Genomic DNA, 18,959 nt, shown 5'->3' with positions numbered 1-18,959 from the left:
AAAGAAAGAAAGAAAGAAAGAAAGAAAGAAAGAAAGAAAGAAAGAAAAAACCAGAGCCAAGATTCAAAGCCAGCTTCTCCACCTTTAAATCCAGTATTGTTCCTGTAGCACCACAGAGGCTCTTTTATATTGTGTCTAGGTTTTCTATGGCCTTTCCACTAAAACATTTATTATTAAACACCTATGTGTAGAGCACTGTGACAAACGCACTAGGGGAGATACAAAGTTTAAGTAAGACATGCCTTTCCCATACCACTGAGGATACTCTCCATTGCAGTTCCCACTGCTTCAGATAGTGCCAAAGAATCCAGGTAATCTCTCTCTAATCTCTTCTTCACTTTGCTGCCAGAGTAATTTTCTTACTACACTACTTTAATTGTGTCGATCCTCAAATCCAAAACTTTCTTTGGCTCTCCATTGACTCCTGAACAAAATTCCTGGGGTCCTAACAATTCAAGGCCCCCCACAATTCAACCCACCTTTCAAGCCTTAACACGCTACTCCCTAACATATACTCTATGTTCCAGTCACTTAAACTGGAAATTCTTCCTTCCTTATCAACCTGTCTTCAAGTGTCACGGAGCCTTGGCTCAATCTAAACACACACACACACACACACACACACACACACACACACACACACTCTCCCTTAACCCTAACCATGCCAAGATTGTATTTCCCTGCTACTGGTCCCTATTCTGCCTGTAAAAAATCCCTAGCTTCTTGAACGCCCACCATCATTGCCTTCTCTTTCATGAAGGCTTCCAGTAAACTCTTTGTCCTGAACGTTTTTCATAGCACTTTTCCTTGGCCTCTCCTTTGCAATTCCTTACATGATGGTAATTTGTATGCATCTCTTTCCCCACCACAACCAATGTAAGCTCCTTGACAGCAAGACCTGTTTTCTGTCCATCTTTCTTATTCCCAATGTCTAAAAGAGTTCTTTGCATGAAACCAGTGTTCAACGAATCTTTGTTCAACTGACATTGAGAAATTGTAGTGAATAATGACAATAAATAAATTTACTGTGATAATGAAACCCACAAGGATAATTCAAATTGGAACAGCCAACTGTAGCACTGGAGGCAATATTGTTAGCATTCCGCCACTGGGCAGCTAGGTAGCTCAGGGGATGGAATGCTGGGCCTAGAGTCAGGAAGACTCATCTTCCTGAGTTCAAATCTGGTCTCTCACACTTATTGGCTGCACTGCCCTGGGCAAGTCACTTAACTCTGTTTGCTGCCTCAGTTTCCTCATCTGTAAAGTGAACTGGAGAAGGAAATGGCAAACCACTCCAGTGTCTTTGCCAAGAAAATGCCAAAGGGGGTCATGAAGAGTCAGACACAACTGAAAAATGACCGAACAACAAAATTTCACCACTCTCCTCCCTGTGTGTCCTTTACCATCTCTCAACTGCCCACCTCTCTCCTTTTCTTTCTTCCATATCTCCTGCTTATGGCCTAGGTCTGCCCATAGCAACAAATGACATAGTTTGTCAGAGCAATAGATTCCAGCGCCAATGAGGCTGAAGAACTCATGAGTAGAAAATAAAGAATCATGTTGCCAAAGGAAGTATGTGTACGCGGGAAAGGATTCAGGGATATCTTCCGCAAAGTAACTTTACTAGTATCCAAGACATTTTAAAAGAAATCTTCAAATAAAAGCTAGGTTACCAAGTCAGGCATATATGATAGAGAAGATCCTTGTTCAGGTAAAAGGTTATACTAGGTGACCTCTGAGGTTCTAAGATTATATGACCCTGAGGAGGACCTGCCATTGTCCAGGTAAAAGGTTATACTAGGTAACCTCTGAGGTTCTAAGATTATATGACCCTGAGGAGGACCTACCATATATTGAGGGATTTATAGAAGTATGTTGATAACAAATCACACAGGATGAGAGGGCATAGAGAAGCTTTAGCCTCTCATCGGACAGAGTGCTCATGTCAATGAGATAAGAGACTCATCGGAGAACCCAAACTTAGAGGTAGCTAGGTGGCACAGTTAATAGAGCACTGGCCCTGGAGTCAGGAAGACCTGAGTTCAAATCTGGCCTCAGACACTTGACACTTATTAGCTATGTGACCCTGGGCAAGTCACTTAACCCCAAATGCCCAGGGAAAAAAAAAAAAGAAGAAGAAAAAGAATCCAAACTTACAAAATAAAATGATGACTGTTTTCTTCACTCTGTGGTATAAAATAATATGAACTCAAATTATAGAAGGAGATATTTAATTTATTAATTGGGACTGTCGTGTATTAGTTGTGTGACCATAGGAAAGTCTAACAACTGTAAAAGACGTACGTTGGGGAAAAGGTTTGTAATAATAGCTATAACACCTGTGCCTATCTTCACGGGGCTGGTGGGGACATGAAATAGGACAATCTATAAGTATTAAGTGTCTACTGTGTGTGAAGTACTGTGCTAGGTGGTGAGCGTACAAAAAGAAAAAAAAAAAACAATTCTTGCCCTGCAAACAATTACAAGACATGTGTGCACATGGGTACATGTAAAATTGCTAAAATATATAATTTTGGTGAAAGATACTAGCTCCTTGTGGGTGGGAAGGGAAAAATCAGAAAAATTCAGGACAACCCATGCCAAGGCACAGAGATGGGAGAGAAAGGGTCATGTGTGAGGACAGTAAGGAAGTCACTTTGGCTAGACCATAGTGTATATGAAGGATGAGAGTATTTAATAATACTGGATAGGTAGGATGGGAACAGGTTGTTAATAGTTTTAGATGCCAAGTAGGTATATTTAAAACTAGAGTTAATAGGACTGAATAGGGGATTGGTGTGGTCTGTTGGAAAAAGACCTGGATTTAGAAGCAGAGGACCTGGGTTCAAAGTCTTGCTTTGCTACTTACTACCTATAACAATATCCCCATCTGTGAGCTGAAGGGATTGGACTAGATAACTTCCCAAGTCCCATCCAAGTCCAGATCTAAGATGAGCAAAACAAATAAACAAAGAGCAAAATAATGCACAGTTTTAAAAGATTTGGGGGGGGGGCAGGCTCTGTCTCCTAAATTCAGGTTTTTGAAGTTTCCTGAGCTTTACCATAAATGTAATAATTAAAGCCCTGCAAAATAAATGCAGACCTTTTGACCACTCCTCAGGGCCCACCCACATTGTCAGAAACATATCACAGAGGGATAGCTTTTATCTATAATAATGCAAGGCATACACATATTTCTTTAACTGAGATATAGACTCAAAGATCCTTTCCTTTAAAAAGGATAAACAAATTCCCCATTGCGAGCAAACGGTGACTTGGTTTGCCAAGTTCTAAGTAATGAAAGATGATGCAGACATGAAAGAATGATGGTAAGAACCTTCTCGTGGACTCTAGATTAAGGAAGGCTGTCAGACACCTGTAGAAATCTAATGACAGACGATGGGAAGAAAATGTATTGATTAGAATCCCCAACAGTAAAAAAGTGAACGAGTAGATTAAAACTGCACTAATTCAGAGTTGTCTTGGAGATGGAAGAAAAAAGCAAATGCAAGTAATAAGAGTGGAGAAGATTTTAAAATGAAGATGATGGCAATTCTATTACATTTCTCCATTACTTTTAAAATTAATAGCAAGTTAAATCATGAAATGATTTCAGAGACCATCATGTTCAACACCTTCATTTTACAAATGAGGAAAACTGAGGACAAAGGACATTAAGTGACTTGCCCAAGGTCAAACGAGTAATCAATATCAGAGGCAGAATTTAAATTAGAATCCTCTGACTCCAGAGCCAGTATGCTCTTTCCACCCTATGGCCGTTTCCCTGAGATCAAAAGTCACCTATAATTAGAACATTAAATATAAATAAGGCTAGTAACAGGTTTGTTTTTTTTTTTAATCTTGCTTAGTAACCACCTAGCCCTTGTCTCTGTAATCATGTTCACACAAATGTTGCTTAACAAAACCTCCTCTCACAGATGGTCTGTGATGAATGATCAAAAATTCTGAGTGAGTCCAAATAATAAGCTTTCATCATACAACAGAAGAGACTTGTTGATAACTCTTTCTTGACCAGAGATAAGCCTTTAACTTCAAAACCACCTGAAGTTTTTTAATTTAGTACAATGCCCAGTAAAGAAAAAATGTATTAATTTTTGAAGGTATGAGCACAGAATAAGGACATGCTTCTTAAAAGGGAAGATAAAAACTCTATGCAAACATGAACCTCAGAGGACAACATCATATCCAGGTCACGACCCATTTCTTAAATAAGATCACTATACACTCAATGCTAGGGGGAACAAAAAAAAAAAAAAGAAAGAAAGAAAGAAAGAGAAAGCAAACAGGAACACGATGAGATCTTTTGATTGTGGGTCTCCAAGGAAGAAGTATAACAGGTCACTGACATTCCAACGAAAAAAGTGACCCAAGTTAAAATTCAGAACTGAAAAGGGAGGGTCAACCAACTCTAATTCAACTCAAAAATGTTTAAGCAGCATGAGACTCTATCTAAAACAAGGTACTAGAGATAAGTAAGACATAGGCCCTGCCCTCAGGGAACTTATCTAGTACTATGAATAAGATGTGCACACGAATAACTGCTACAAAATAGAATGTGATAAGCATGTTCCATAGAATGGGAAGATACAATGTCCAACTAGTAGGAAGGGGAGCAAATTCAGAAAAGGCTTCATGAAAGAGGTAGCATTTGAACTGGGTCTAAAAAGGATGTTCAGGATTAAAATTGCCAGAGACTGGTGTGAAGAAAAGAATACATTCTAAATACAGAGAACAGTGTGAATCCTCCTCTATGAAATGTACAATTCAATATGACAGGACCATAGACTATGTGAACAGGAGAAGCATAAGATAAGGTTGTAAAAAGCAGGCTGGTACCAGATTGTACAGGGTTGCTCTTAAATGCCACTTCTAAAAGTTCAGACTATTTTCACCAGGTGATTGGAAACCATTGAAAGGCTTTGAGTATGAAGTGAAATCACCAATGTCACTATACTTTTAAGGTGATTAAAGCCAAGAATGGATTAGGGGAGGAAGAAATATGGCACGGGGAGTTAACTTAAAGGAACTATTTTCAATTAGTCCAGGTAATTGTTGGACTACTAATAGATGGACAAGGTTGATAGCAATGGGAATAAAAAAGAGAAGATAAGAATGTTAAAGAGTTGAAAGAAAACTCCAAAATCTGCTGGTTCAACTTGTATCTGAACAAAATTTCCTTTCACAATATCACCAAGAGGGGAGGGTCCTCCAAGCAAGGTCTGAAGACCTCTGACAAGAGGGAAATGTACTATTGTCCAAGGAAATCCATTCCACTTAGGGAAAGCTCAAATTCTTAGAAAGTTTATATTTACATGGAACCTCAATCTGCATCTCAACAGCTTCCATCCATTGCTCCCAGCTCTGTCCTCTGGACCCAAGGAGAACAATCCACTTCTATGTGACAATTCATCAAGCTGAGAATCATGTGGTTACTCTCCCCATCCCAATTCATCATCCAGGATAAAGTCTCCATTTCTTCATGATATCATCCCTAGATAGCAAGGTGTCTAGTCCTCCAAAATACCTTCAACATGAAGCCTTTCCCAATCCCCTCAACTGCTAGTACCTTCCCTTTTAAACTACCTTGAATTGAAAAACTTTATTCTCTTTATATTTATTCTCCATATACCTCTGTATGCTTGTTTTGTCTCTTCTATTAGAATATAAACTCCTTGCAAGAAGGTATTGTCTCATTATTTGTATTTGTAGTCCCAGCACCTTGAACAGTACCTGGCAAAGAGTTGGTGCCTAATAAATGCTTTGCTGATCAATATGATTGATCCTAGTTACTTTTATCTTGATGCTATGTGGTAGATGTGTTGTAGTAAAATGAAATGGTCATATCAATGAAAAGGATGTGGAAAGTAAAGGTGGAAAAGGTTTCAAGCGTAGTTAATTGGGAGAATGTTGATTCCTTTAACATAAATAAGGTAATCAATGAGAAGCATAAGGGAGGGAAGGTTAAGTTCAGTTTTGGATATGCTGGGTTTGAAATTCGAGAGAGTCAATCAAGTAGAGAGGACGGGAAAGCGGGGAGGAAGAAAAGAAGAGGAGAAGAGACAGACAAAGACAAAAACAGACAAGAGATGGAGAAAGAAGCAGACACATACAGAAGGAAACGGAAAGAGAGAAAGTTGGGTGTCATTTTCATCATATGTAATGACTAAAGGAGACAGAAAAAGAGAGGAAGATGACCAAGAGTAGAACCTTTGGAGAGTAGCTATCACGTGAACTGCTCTAAAGTAGGTTGGTGGAGCAATTAGTCAATGAGTAAGAGTAACTAACTTTGGGGACTCCCTGATCTTAACATCACTATTGAGAAAGTCTTACCAAAATGCCTTGGGCACCAGTCAGGCATTTATGTTCATATCTTTTACACATTTTATAGCTCCTGCTCATTCTATGAAAAACTTAATATCCTTGCAGACAGAGATCAGATCTATTGTGAATTGCTGGTGTAATTTACAAATAACCCTGCTGATTAATAATGAATGTGTCTAGATTCTACTGTTTTTTTACTTGTGACTTGAAGAGTAATGAAATGCAAACAGCAACACACCTTTGACACCCACCATCCCCCCTCACCACACAAATCTTTTAAGCATCATTCCTGGGGCAAGAATGTGAGGAATAAAATGGTAGAGATGACCTCCCAGAAGGTTAAAATACTTACCCCACTCCCAATATGCTTCATACATCAAATCTCTGTGAATAATTAGGAAATCACAAAATGCAATGGCCTGAAGAGACCCAGCCAATGCAGAGTACAGTATCTGTAAATGGTCTAAAGTGCAACTCTTTCCATATATCAATATTCCATCATATTCCCCACTTGTATGTCATTTTGGGGTTCCAGAACCACTTCCACCCAAAAACAATAGCACATATATAAAGAACCTTAAAAAAGCTGCCTAGTTGGCAATAACCAAATTCTATGTGAAATAAAACACTGTACTCAAGAAATTATCTCCAGCAACCTTCACAAACCTGTGTGATACTGACAGAAGATAAGCAATGCCACTAACCTCTCATCTACCCTAGGCTAATAAACCACTTCTTCCCCTCCGAAGTCACATGCTCGGTCCTGTCAAAGGAGGCAATTCATTATCAAGGAAAACTTATGCTTGACCTCCCTGTTTTGTGACTGCCTAGAGTACCAAAAGGTCCTTGCGCTAGCCTGGTAATGTTTTCCTCAAAATCTTCCTCTCCTTGTATATACCCTATATACACAGAGAAGAAAATCACGTGAGCTGTTTTACCTGGATAATTTTTCCCCCTTATTTGAATTAGCAACTTGCTGTTACCTTCAGAAGCAGTTCTGGCAGGCCATGAGTTAAGCTAAACCAAAAGCTGGCCATTTGCCATTAGCAGGGGCTGGGGAATGAGGAGAGCTAGTGTTTACTCAGTGACCCATCTATCTCACTGTGTCTTAGCCTTCCTCCTACCTCCCTAGCTTAGATGTAGGTCTGTAGACCTCCAATACATTTCCAACCCTGTAGAGGAAGACAGGGAGTGAGATGGGGCTATAGTAGTTGCCTGGCCATTCTTCTCCCCTGGACCAAAAGGCACCCCAGCTCCAAATATCTGAAACTTGAAAGAAAAGAAAATACTAAAAAGTAAGTTATCATTGCCTTTCAATCACTTTCAAATCATTCTCCCTTTCTTCATGACTCCCATACAAACACATGAGCAGCCTCAATTAGAGTACTATTTCACTCTAAGGAACAAGTAATTCCTGGAGAAAATGAGAAATGTTAGATCCAAATTCCAATTAAATTCCAATTTTCATGTACATCTGGATAAGGCACCAATTTTTATAAGTGAAAGTGAGAATCCCAGAGATTAATGAAGGTTTGCAGAGAATGGTATCAAGCCAGGACATAGATTCTTCCCATAGTCAATCTGGAGTGAAAACAATACTGGAGAAAAGTTAAAAAAAAAATTCTTCAAATGAAGTCAGTATTTAATTATGATTTAATATATATCAAGTACCAAAAAAAAAAAGTTACAAAACTGACTAGAGTTGCTGGGAGAAGAGGTATTAACTCACTTCCAAAGGTCTTAAAATGACAAGACAGGATCTCCCTAGGAAAGAAGTAGCCCTAAGGGGATGGATGATTGTGTAGAAGGCTGGAAGGTTAAAAGGGAACAGCTTCTTCCTCAATTCTTGAGAGGAAGAAAACAGAGATAGTTTGTCAGTTTAAACTGAGAGATGCTATAACCATCAACAAGGTGTAACTTAGCAAGTAGCAGGATATATTCTAGCTTTCCCACCCCCCGAAAATGCCTCCCAATAAAAGGCAGGCTGGTCTCTTGCCTCATCGTCCAAATTAAAGCAAAGTTCTCATTTCTCTCAACTTTCATGATGCAGCATGTGCCCACTCTCCCTGCTCTCAATTCATTACCCCTTCCCCCAACTTTTGTAGTTGGATTACAAATATATGTATATGTGTGTGTGTGTGTGTGTGTGTGTGTATGTACATTTTTCCTAAAGTACAAACCAAAACTACATCAGCCTGACAAGGGGCCAGAAAAGTAAAGCTGTATAGCCATATACTCTCATTATTTAGCCGCATGACATCAGCTGGATGGATTTATAATCACATTTTTTACAAATCCCATTATAAATAAATAATTCTAAGATGTGCCCAAATCACTCAGGCCTCTTGGCCCAACATGCTTTTGTAATTACTTGGAGCTCCAACTGTATGCTACTTAAATTAGTTAGCAGTCACTCAGTTATTTTTAGGTCATAGCAACAAGTTCATGTACACACACACACACACACACACACACACACACACACACACACACACCCCTCCCCAGCAAAGCATTTTCCCTCCTTTGGAACAAGAGCCAGATGTATTTTAGCTGTCCTCCTTTACTTCTGTTAGATCAGACTGGCACGCTCAGAACACATCTGGAAACTAAGATAAGAATTTTAACAGTAAGAAATTTTACATAAGGAAGAGTATTTTCTGTTATCCTTTTTTTGTAATTGTTGTTTGTTTCTTGTTTTTAAATCTTCCTAACATCTTTATGAGGCAGCAAGGTGGTATTTGAGCCACTAACAAGCCAAATTCAGGAAAATTGGGATATTTTCATGGTAACTTCTTCCTTTATAGGCTAAAGCCATACATTTGAGGTCACCACATTTGTAAAAGTCTTTTGAAGGCTCTCTTTTTGGTACCTCTTTTTACTGTAGAAACACTCATCATAGGTAACTCATGTCCCAGGAGACATCATGGAAGGTTTTCTAAAAAAAGAGGTTTCATAGAATTCCTTCATGTACAAACTTCCTGGGCTCTCTTTCACACCTCTCTCCCCACCTTTCCCTTTTCATCTCCATAGTCCAACAAAACTCATCAGCTCCCTTAACAGGCCTGTCAGGCAGTGCAGTAATCGATTCCCAATTTGAGTGTACAAGGAGGAAGATGGGGGCTGTTCCAAACAGGCATTTTTAAAAATCGCTCCAAATCCTCCCACTCTCCTTAAAGACAGGAGATTTCTCTAGCATGCCTGATATCTTGCCAACCACAGTGGGGGTTCCTCAGTTTAAAAAGAGACTTTTTTTTAAAGTGATATGAGTAAATTCTCTGCTTCCACTCTTCAGACTTTTTTTTCTTTTAAGGAAAATGAAGGCATTGCTTTTTACCCCTTAAGTTGGCAGATGTTCCTGTGAATCCTGCTTTGTTAAAAAAAAAAAAAAAGTGGACTTCACTCCTTTATTTAACCCTTGGAGATTCATAGAAATAGCTAACAGAGACCCAGTTCTGCCTTCTCAAGCCTCTCATGCCTTCACCAGGATTCAGTTAAACCAAATCTCCTGCTCTCACAAGAGCTGAGTAGGCACTCTCTCACTCTCTCTCTCTCCCTCTCTCTCTCTCTCTCTCTCTTTTTCTATGTCTCTATATATACTCTCTCTCTCTCTCTCTCTCTCTCTCTATATATATATACACACATCTATATACATACATAAATACACATATCCATACACATATATATCTCTATACATACATATATTTATATATGTGTGTATGTATATAGACATATATATGTATATACATTTCTTTTTTCCTTTTGATCATTCTCTCCAGGTAGGAAAGAAGCCCATGTCTGATGCCATTTGCCTCTCTGAAGAAGATGAGAATCAAACATGGTTTTAGACATAGGTCACTAACCAGTGGGACTGCAAACTAGAACGTAACCTAATCCCAGGGGCTCCAGCTTCTCTGATCAGTTTCTTCCCAACCTGACACTGCCTTACTAAAATGGTAACAGAGTAGCTTCTCACTTGACAGGCAGCGCCAAAAATGGAGAACATGGCGCTGAAACAGGGGGACATAAAACTTGGACAGTGAGGGTAGCAACCAGTGTTTACAAACATAAAACTGAGGATCAGATGGGCCAGCCATAAATTAGACTGGATTACATAGAGCAAGAGAAATCTCTCAAAATAAATGAAAGAAGATTTAGAGATTCTACCGTATGGTATATTTTAACTCGTCCAACCCCCTCCCTATGCTTAACTTCTTGACCCCAACCCCCCCCAAGCTACTCTGCCAAAAAAAGAAAAGAAGAATTACCTACTTCAAAATGGCACCACTACTACTCTACATAATAAAATCCTAGACCACCAAAGGGCTGACTTTTCTAAATCCAAACCCTGTAGAACAGCAAAGGCAAATTAACATGCTTGACCTCAAACAAAGACACTTCAGGAGAACCTCTAGGTAAAGTTATTGACTGTTATTTTAAGAAATTCCCACCTTCTCTTTGGTGTCAAGGATATGTAAAGAAACCCATTTCTTACCCACTCCATACATCTCAAAAAGAACTGTGAATATTTTCAAAATGAATTCTTTCCCTTGATTAGTCTTATTATCAACCCATTTCAGACCAGGTCAATGAAAGTAATAATCTTCCTTATATTGTCTATCAAAAAATAAGATAAAATGCTCCTAATATCCCTTCCCTTGCTGTGCTATAGATTTAACCCAAGTCTACAGGATATCTAAAGAAAAAGCCACATATAAGCCAACCTCTACCGCGAACATCTTCTAAGCCCGACTGTCGCTGCTTCTCGCTAATCTGAAAATGTCTGGCCTTGAGCAGGACCCAACCAGGGCGCCCAGTGGTGAAGTCAGCAATGGGTCCCGCCCCGCTGAGGAAGTGTCACTATCTCATCATTGAGGAGCAAGGCCAGGCTGCCCAGTGTCTCAGAAGCATAGATAGACAATAACACATAGGGGTAACCCCTGGGTTGCACTAGAAGGACTCTTTGTCCAATGATTTATCACCTACATTCATAGCCAGTTACAGCTCACTGCAGACCAGAGGACTGTTTCTACAACTCTTCCTAATTACCACCATGATTCAGTTCCAAGAGTTATCAGAATTTGGTTCATTTATTCCCTTCCATTCCCTTAAGAATGCCCAAACAGACATGCTTAAGAGCCTAGCCTACAGAAGAAAAAAGAGAAGATCATTAGGCAGATGATGGCTCTGTTGTCTTCCTTTCTCTTCCCTCCCCAAAGACACCGGAAAACTGTTGAAGAAGTCCCTCCACTACCTAAAAGTGTGTGTGTGTGTGTGTGTGTGTGTGTGTGTATGCATAACATATATAACATTATATATAATATATATTATATTACATATATTACATCATATATATGCATGTATGTGGTGTATATATATGTATAATACACATATATACACAAATATATTAAGACATGTCATGAGACAAATTCAAAAATGAACATATTTATAGCCCATGACATCAGAGTAGACATTTTAGCCCCACAGCATCATTGTGAAAAACATCTCTTTTATTCATTCCCATCATAGCCTACTAGATCTAATAAGAATGGAACTTTCCAGGTGGCTACATGCAATGAGAGTAAACTAGGGGGGTTGGGAGTGGGATGGGGTGAGAAGGAGAATAACTGGGGAAAAAAGAAGGAACTTTATTTTTTCCAGTTAATAGAAGATATATGGAGGTAGGAATGGAAATTGAAGAGAATGGCAAATGAGAAACTACATCCAACTAGACATGCAAAAAAGACCCAATTTGCTCTAGCAAAATGAGTACTGGTAATTTGCATAAGCAGATCACCCAATGAATAGACCCACCCACGATATATTTCTAGAGGCTGGTTTTAGGTCAGAGCCCTAAAGTCCATCAACATTCAACTGAAGAGGGGCAGGAACACTATATCTTTTCCTCCGTGGGCAAGGTAGAAAAAGAAGGGTACAGAGTGCAACAAGGACACAGAGTGACACAAAGGAGATTAAGTTTAATTTAAGTATCATCCAAGTGCCGACTTGGAAGTGAAAGCAATTGGGAGGATATCTGACAGTCTTAGGGGCAAACGGGAAGCTTTTTCGCTTTGCCTCAAAGTAATCTAAAGCAAGGTGTGATGGGACACTGGAATTGTCCTTGTGGGAAACAATACTGCCCAGATGGTGAACAGCTCCGGGGACCTCCTTCTTGCCTTTCCAGCAATGAGCTAAGGGGTGCTATGGAAAGACAACCCGCTTTTTCACATCTAGGAAAGAACTAAGATAAGACACAATCATTATTGTAAGAAGACTTATTATCCCTTCAAAGCTTTAGTAAAGATATAGGCATATTTTAAAAAATTATCTGTAAAGGAGCTTTTCCAGGCTACAATGACACATAGGGAAAAGCTCAAAAGCTGTCTTATGCTTAAACCATTCTTTCCAAAGCTGATAAAACATATTGAGGTGGGGAAGTGATGGGGAGACGACCATCCCTCAGACAAAGGTGTCTGTTTCAAAACTTGACACTGCTTTATTGTTGGTGTTGTCAATTCCCTCCTCCTCTAGCTCCATCTCCAATAACACGTCAGAAACGATAAGAAGATCCTCATAATAATACCCCCACCACTCCCTGCACCTTACATCAGGATTTCACTTTCTAGTTTGTAAGTGTTTTCACGTACATTTGTTCATTTTATCCTCATAACCACCTTTAGCAAAGTAAACAGGGTTGTCATTAAGATGTCCGTTTCGCAGATACAGAAACTGAAGCTCAGAGGTGCTAAGTAACGCCCCTCCCCAAATCATACAACTAGCTAGTAGCAGAGTTGAAACCAGAAACCAAGGCCCCTGGATTTCAATTAAGTACTCCTGGAGGAAGGAAGGTAAAGAAGGCAGCAAGATTTGAGAGTATTGGGTTTTCATGGAGAGGGAGAGAACTGGTGTTAAATCCAAAAGGAAAAAAAAAATAAAACAAAACAAAAGCAAATACACAGCAGATTCCCAAAAGGAACAGGTTAAGGGTGAGAGGTAGGGAAGAGGTCAAGTACCTTTCAAAACCAGAGGCTCTTTGCCTTCTCTCTTCAGTGACTCTAGGACTATGTGAAGTGGTTGTGAAGGCATCACCCGGCTGGGTTCATTGGTGTTCTCATCATAAACTATGATTTCTTTGGAAAAGATCCTCTTGAAAGAGTCCTTGCCTTCCCTGCAGGAGATCAAGTCCAAGACTGTGATCTTGCCTTGCTGCAATCTTCTCCTGCTGATTTTATCAGAACAGTTAATATGGACAGCCCCCTGGATGTGGCTCTTATTGTATTCCATGAATGGTCTGCAGTCAATGATGACAGGACCCTGGCTCTGTTGGTGAGTTTTACTACATTTGGTCATCTTCTTTGCCAAGTCATTGGGGTAGATTATTTTGATGCTGGCTAGTGGCTTGGGGGTCCCCAACATGGGGCTGCTCACCCCACCTGATGGACTTAAAGAGCCAAGATTTTCATTGTTGTTGACCATCTGGTTGGCAGGACAGACAGTAGAGGTTCCTATGTTGGTGGAAGTGCCGGCAGCAATGGCTTGGGTCTGGGCCTGATTGTCCTTGTCGTAAGTTGCCACAGTGCAGCAGCTGGCACTGCTGCATCCACAATTCAGGGAGCGGGCAGAGCAGGTGGATGAGGGCATATACGTCAGATTCGCAGCCTTTAGAGACACAACGGTGGTGGCAATCACGGCTACGTGGTTATCACTGATAGAAGAGGCAGATTCAAGGTAGCTAGAGTCTAAACAAAGGTTGAGATCCTGAGGTCGGACTGGCCTAGATAGTGCCACTACTACCCTGTCGTCTAAAGGAGATGGAGGCATGAGGAGGCTGAAAACTGGCAATTCAAGAAGAACTCAAGATAGTCTGCAAAGAAGGGGGAAAAAAAAAGAAAAGTCACATGACACAAAAGAGGTCACAAATGCAGGCTGTTGCATTCTATGCCTCAGTCTGATGCATTCTATGCCTCAGTCTGAGGAAGGAGACTTGCCATTATATCCTTCTTGGGGAAAGTCACCCTCAGTGCCTTTTACCATGCAAGTCCCAAAGAGTTCAGCAACTTCACATGCATGCAAAGAGGATGCAAAACAAATCGGTCCAAGCCTACTCTGACATCCCACCCTTAAGGGCAAGTATATATAGCCCATGCAAATAGAAATGAAATCTACCTTTCAGGATTTAGGCTACCAAAAATAAAATTTTTAAAAAAATTTGAATCCAAGAGTAGGAATTTTAAAAGCACAAAGAATCACCAAATTGGAGGGCTAGATGGAATCTCCTGAGGTTATCTAATCTCTGCCCTCCTCTGGGAGGCAGAAGTATACTTGAACTGTCTGAGAAATATAGCTGCCTACTATTGCAAACTCTCATTTATTTCCTTTGCCCACTGCAAAGGAAGAGAAAAGATTATCAAAATCACTGGCATAGAAGATAGGGAGACACCACTAGGTAGATCTGAATAGGCTTGTCAACTTTCTTCAAGTCAAAATGAAAGAAGCCTAAGAGAAGCCCTCTTACTAACACATATACTTAATAATCCAAAACTGCCATATGTACTACATATGGTACTACTGAAAAAAAAGCACAGTATAGTAAGTAACATGTTTCTTTCTATCACTTGTCTGAATATTAATCTGATTTTTCTACTTTTCACTACCACTAGACTAGTGTGGCACTAAAACAAAGCCCCAAAGTCAGGCCTGCAAATCCTAACCCTGCTGGATCCATCACCCCCTAGTTCCCCTGTTCTCAACCAGCCCCCTTGGTTCCTTCTTCAGTTCCTCCTCTTCTCCTCTGCCTGCCGTCCTCCAACCCCAACCCCCATACACAAAGGAGATGCCTCTGTAAGCTCAGCAGTAGACCAGAATGTAGCAAGCCTTAGTAGTAAACATTATATCTTACCACTATCTATTCATATTTTTTGAACTTTAGATCATCTAAAGATCTTCTATAAAGATTACCTAATTTTGAAAAAAATTTAAAAAAAAAACAGCAGTTATATGTTAGTGAAATTGGCTCTGCTTTGAAGACACACAGGAGTGTGTCTGCAAAGAACCAGGGTCCTTCCTGTTTGATGGAACATCAGCTCTGTACAACCCAGATGGACTTATTCTCTCCCCCTTTATTAAGGCACACACATGGAAAAGAAGCCAAACCCCAAAAAGGCTCACCAAAATGAACTTTAAAACGTGTTTATAGTGTAGAAATGTCATCTTATGTACAATTATCAGAATTCTTATAAAGAAAAACGAAATGTCACTGTGCCAAATCAAAGCATGTATACACACACACACGCACACACAGACACCACAGACAGTATCTTATACAGACTCTGATTAAGATTTCCTTTACCCACCTTTAGATGTCAGCAAAGGATTCACACTCCCCCTACTCCCCTATGGTGTATTTGAAAAATGAGTACTATTTCAGAATGCAATAGAACTGTTTCATGTCATCAGGAAGCATAAAAGTATTGTATTAGCTGACAAAATTTGTCCAGGCATCAATAGACTTCCTTTCTAGAAAGACAGAATAAATGTGTACACATACACACACATACATACATACATACACACACACGCACACACACGCACACACACACACACCCCTACTCCTTACATTCGCATATAGTGCGTGGATGCACGGGGCATCTCATACACGTACATAGTATATCAAAGATATCTGCATTTCTGCAGCAGAGGGTCGTATATATTTTCCATGAAACCATGAAGTCTAGCACTCCAAATCTACTAAAGGTGTATGAGGAAGCTTCCCCATCCCATTCCACTATAGTCAGAGCCAGAAAGGGGCTAGAATGGAAATGAAGTGATTAGATGATTTTTTAAACAGCGCCTTCCCCTCCACTCAACATACTACAGTCCCTGCACCCCCCAATCACTCACACACCTCAGAGGAACCCGCGCTCCTTAGACGCTTAGAGCTGCCGCAAAGCCCCCAACAAACCTCGGTTTTCTTCTCCCAAACCCAAGTGGACCGCATAAGAGTGGAAGCGCACAGAGTAACGTAGCCACCAGCCCAAAGCCCTCTAACCTTACCTTGTTTTCCCCCCAAAAAGGAGAGTATTGCATCGCACACACACAAACACATCTCTAACCCACACCTCCACTTCTCTTCTCTCCTTCTAGGCGTGTAGGCGGAGACTTCCACTTACTTCATAAATAAGTGTATCCCTCCACCATTTGGCGCTTCACTGTAGCTATCGATTCGTACATTAAACCCCCATTCACTTAGCTTCATTGATCTCCAGCTGCAACATAGTTACTTTCTCTTTTGCTACACTGTAAATGTAAGGTTCGTAGGAGGCGGGCCAAGCTCAGACGGATAACGGTCTGGGCCAATAGGCTCTAGGTGAAACCCAAATGCCACCTCACAGCAGCCAGCAGCCAATGGGTGTCGAGAGGGGGCGGGGTCGGGGGCGTGGCCCTGTCTCTTTAAGGAGGGTTCATCCGACGCTGCTTCGGGTCCTCTATGTTGTAACACGGGCGGTGATGTCATTGGCAGCCAATCAAAACCTTAAAAGAGCCTGCCGGAGCTGGAGAGGAGCAGCTGCTCTCTATTTACATGTAAACTGAACCAGTAGGAGGCAGTTAACCCGTTCTTGGGCTGAATTGTCAATGGACTGTACTTTCCACTTGGGCTAAATGTCTCTTTCCACTTGAAAAGGCCCCTCCTTCCCTCTGGCAGAGACGATACCAACGTTAAAATTTCCGTTTTCTTTTAATCTAAAAGAAATGGTAAAAAAAAAAAGTCCACAAATGAGTAACTTTCTGAATGCTTAAGAGGAGAAAAGACTCGCCTTCCCGGATTGAAGGAGGCTCTAAGTCCCTGGTTTTACTCAAGACTGTGAGGTTTCCTAGCCAAAACTAGGGGAATCACGCCAGTCCTCAGGACTCGAGATGGATTTAAAAACCCTGTGAACCTAGTCGCTGCCCCTTCAGCTCAGATTATATTTGCGGACGACTCTAAGAAGCTAAGCCCCAGGGGTGGATTTTCTTTCCGCCTCTCCCACCCTCAGTATCTCGGAGCTGGTCACTTGAGGAGCAAAGAGCCTGCAGATTCGGCAGCGTCTCTCCTCTTGAGGAAAGGCTATCGGGCAGATACTAAGTCCGCTACTTCTTCCACTGGCTCCCTCTCCGGCAGTCTGGCAAAAGATGAGAAGTTTCCACTTGTCCAATCCCTGAGAGTTCAGCACAAGCATCACTCAGCATCCTGTGTTGGCCAGAGTCCGAGCCCCGCTCAGCTTTGCCTAATGCCTCTTCCCCCAAGACTACAGTACTTTCAACTACCAACAGTGCATGTATCGAAGCGACAACTGCAGCTGGCGCCCGAAGATCGAAGAAAGAGTCTCACGGCACTAAAACCAGACAACCTATTCTCCAAGATTTGCCTACTAGTTCCCCGGTCACACCCCCACCGTCCCCGCTGCCACTGGAGGAGCTAGAGCCACGACGCTGGGCCAAGTCCAGAGCGCGGCATTCTTCAGGTAAAAAAAAGTCCAAAAATGGGAGAGTGGGCGATGGCTGCCTTTGGAGCCGTTGCGTTTCCCCGGGGCGTTGCTGGGTACAAGCTCCGGGTGCCTGGTTGAGCACACCGGTGACAATTGGTTTTCTAAGATACACACCGAAGGAGCCCCGACATCTTTGGCTTTGCAGGTGCCCATCAGTTCTTCCTCCCAGAACGAGGGCCCCATCTCGAATCTTGGGCTTTGGGGAACGTGGAAATTTGTCTAGACGCACCCGACGGTTCTGTGCGTCTGTACCCCCTTACCTCCCCTCCCAGTGCAGTAACTTCAAGGGGGGTGGCTTCTGTTTTAAGGTGGTACAGTCACCCCGAAAGACCCCTGGCGAAAGGAAAAAGGAAAAACCAGAGCGGCATGTGAACCAAGGGGAAAAGAAGCGGAGCCAGAATGTAATTAATAGAACTGAATTTGGCCCACGGACCCTTGCGTTGCTGGAGTCTTCCGTCCCAATTAATAAAACTTCTATATTCCGAGAGCTTCCGAGGAAAATGAGATCATCTTCAGACAGCCCAGGCATTGAGGGATGTAGATGGGCCGAAGAGACTTTCTTTAAACCAACCCAGAAAGATGGTAGGATAGGTGCCCAGAAGCCTGAAAGGAAGGGTGGAGGCTCAAAAAAGTTTCAGTGCCATAAAAATACCCCAAGAAATGAGATGTTTATCCTACCTAGAAGCAGGTCGAGAAAAATAAAATAATTGCAGTGGAGAAATACAATGGGAGTCATTTGAATGGTTTGGTATGTGGAGTTATGGTTAAGTGTCAGAGCCAAATAATATTCCTCAGTGGCAGTTATACTCACGTAATTGCCTTAAGTGCATACCTTAAATCAGAAGATACCACATTGTAACCAGGGGCCAGCTGCAGATACTCTTAAAGGTTGGTCCTTTCAGCATTCTCTCTCTCATTCTCTCTCTCTCTCTCTCTCTCTCTCTCTCTCTCTTCTGAAGATAGATAAGCCTAGGAGTGAATGAAAACAGAAAATTACTCCTTTCCATATAGGTTTTTTTTTTTTAATTTAACAAATACCAGATCAATTAAGGGTAAGTTGGGGAAGGAATGAAAAAAATTTGTGGTACACCACTT

At 41.2% G+C, this 18,959-nt stretch overlaps 1 protein-coding gene across 2 annotated transcripts in view; it reads right to left on the bottom strand.

The window, feature by feature from the left end:
- LOC114050203 (dual specificity protein phosphatase 10) overlaps nucleotides 1–17,522 on the bottom strand; it is a 48,793-nt gene extending 31,271 nt beyond the window's left edge. Inside the window, exons 1-2 of one of the 2 annotated variants that reach the window (XM_027871838.1) lie at nucleotides 16,509–17,522; nucleotides 13,353–14,203 (exon numbers count right to left, since the gene is read on the bottom strand). In XM_027871838.1, the coding sequence (XP_027727639.1) occupies nucleotides 13,353–14,160 (808 nt within the window). In that variant the 5' untranslated portion in view covers nucleotides 14,161–14,203; nucleotides 16,509–17,522. The other variant, XM_027871839.1, reaches the window with a different exon arrangement.
- Between the last annotated feature and the right edge of the window lie 1,437 nt (nucleotides 17,523–18,959).

The sequence above is a fragment of the Vombatus ursinus genome, unplaced genomic scaffold (assembly GCF_900497805.2).
Source record: "Vombatus ursinus unplaced genomic scaffold, bare-nosed wombat genome assembly UNPS02014798.1, whole genome shotgun sequence".
Classification (NCBI taxonomy): domain Eukaryota; kingdom Metazoa; phylum Chordata; class Mammalia; order Diprotodontia; family Vombatidae; genus Vombatus; species Vombatus ursinus.
Note: the sequence above shows the minus strand (reverse complement) of the source record. Positions and strands in the feature narration are given on the sequence as shown.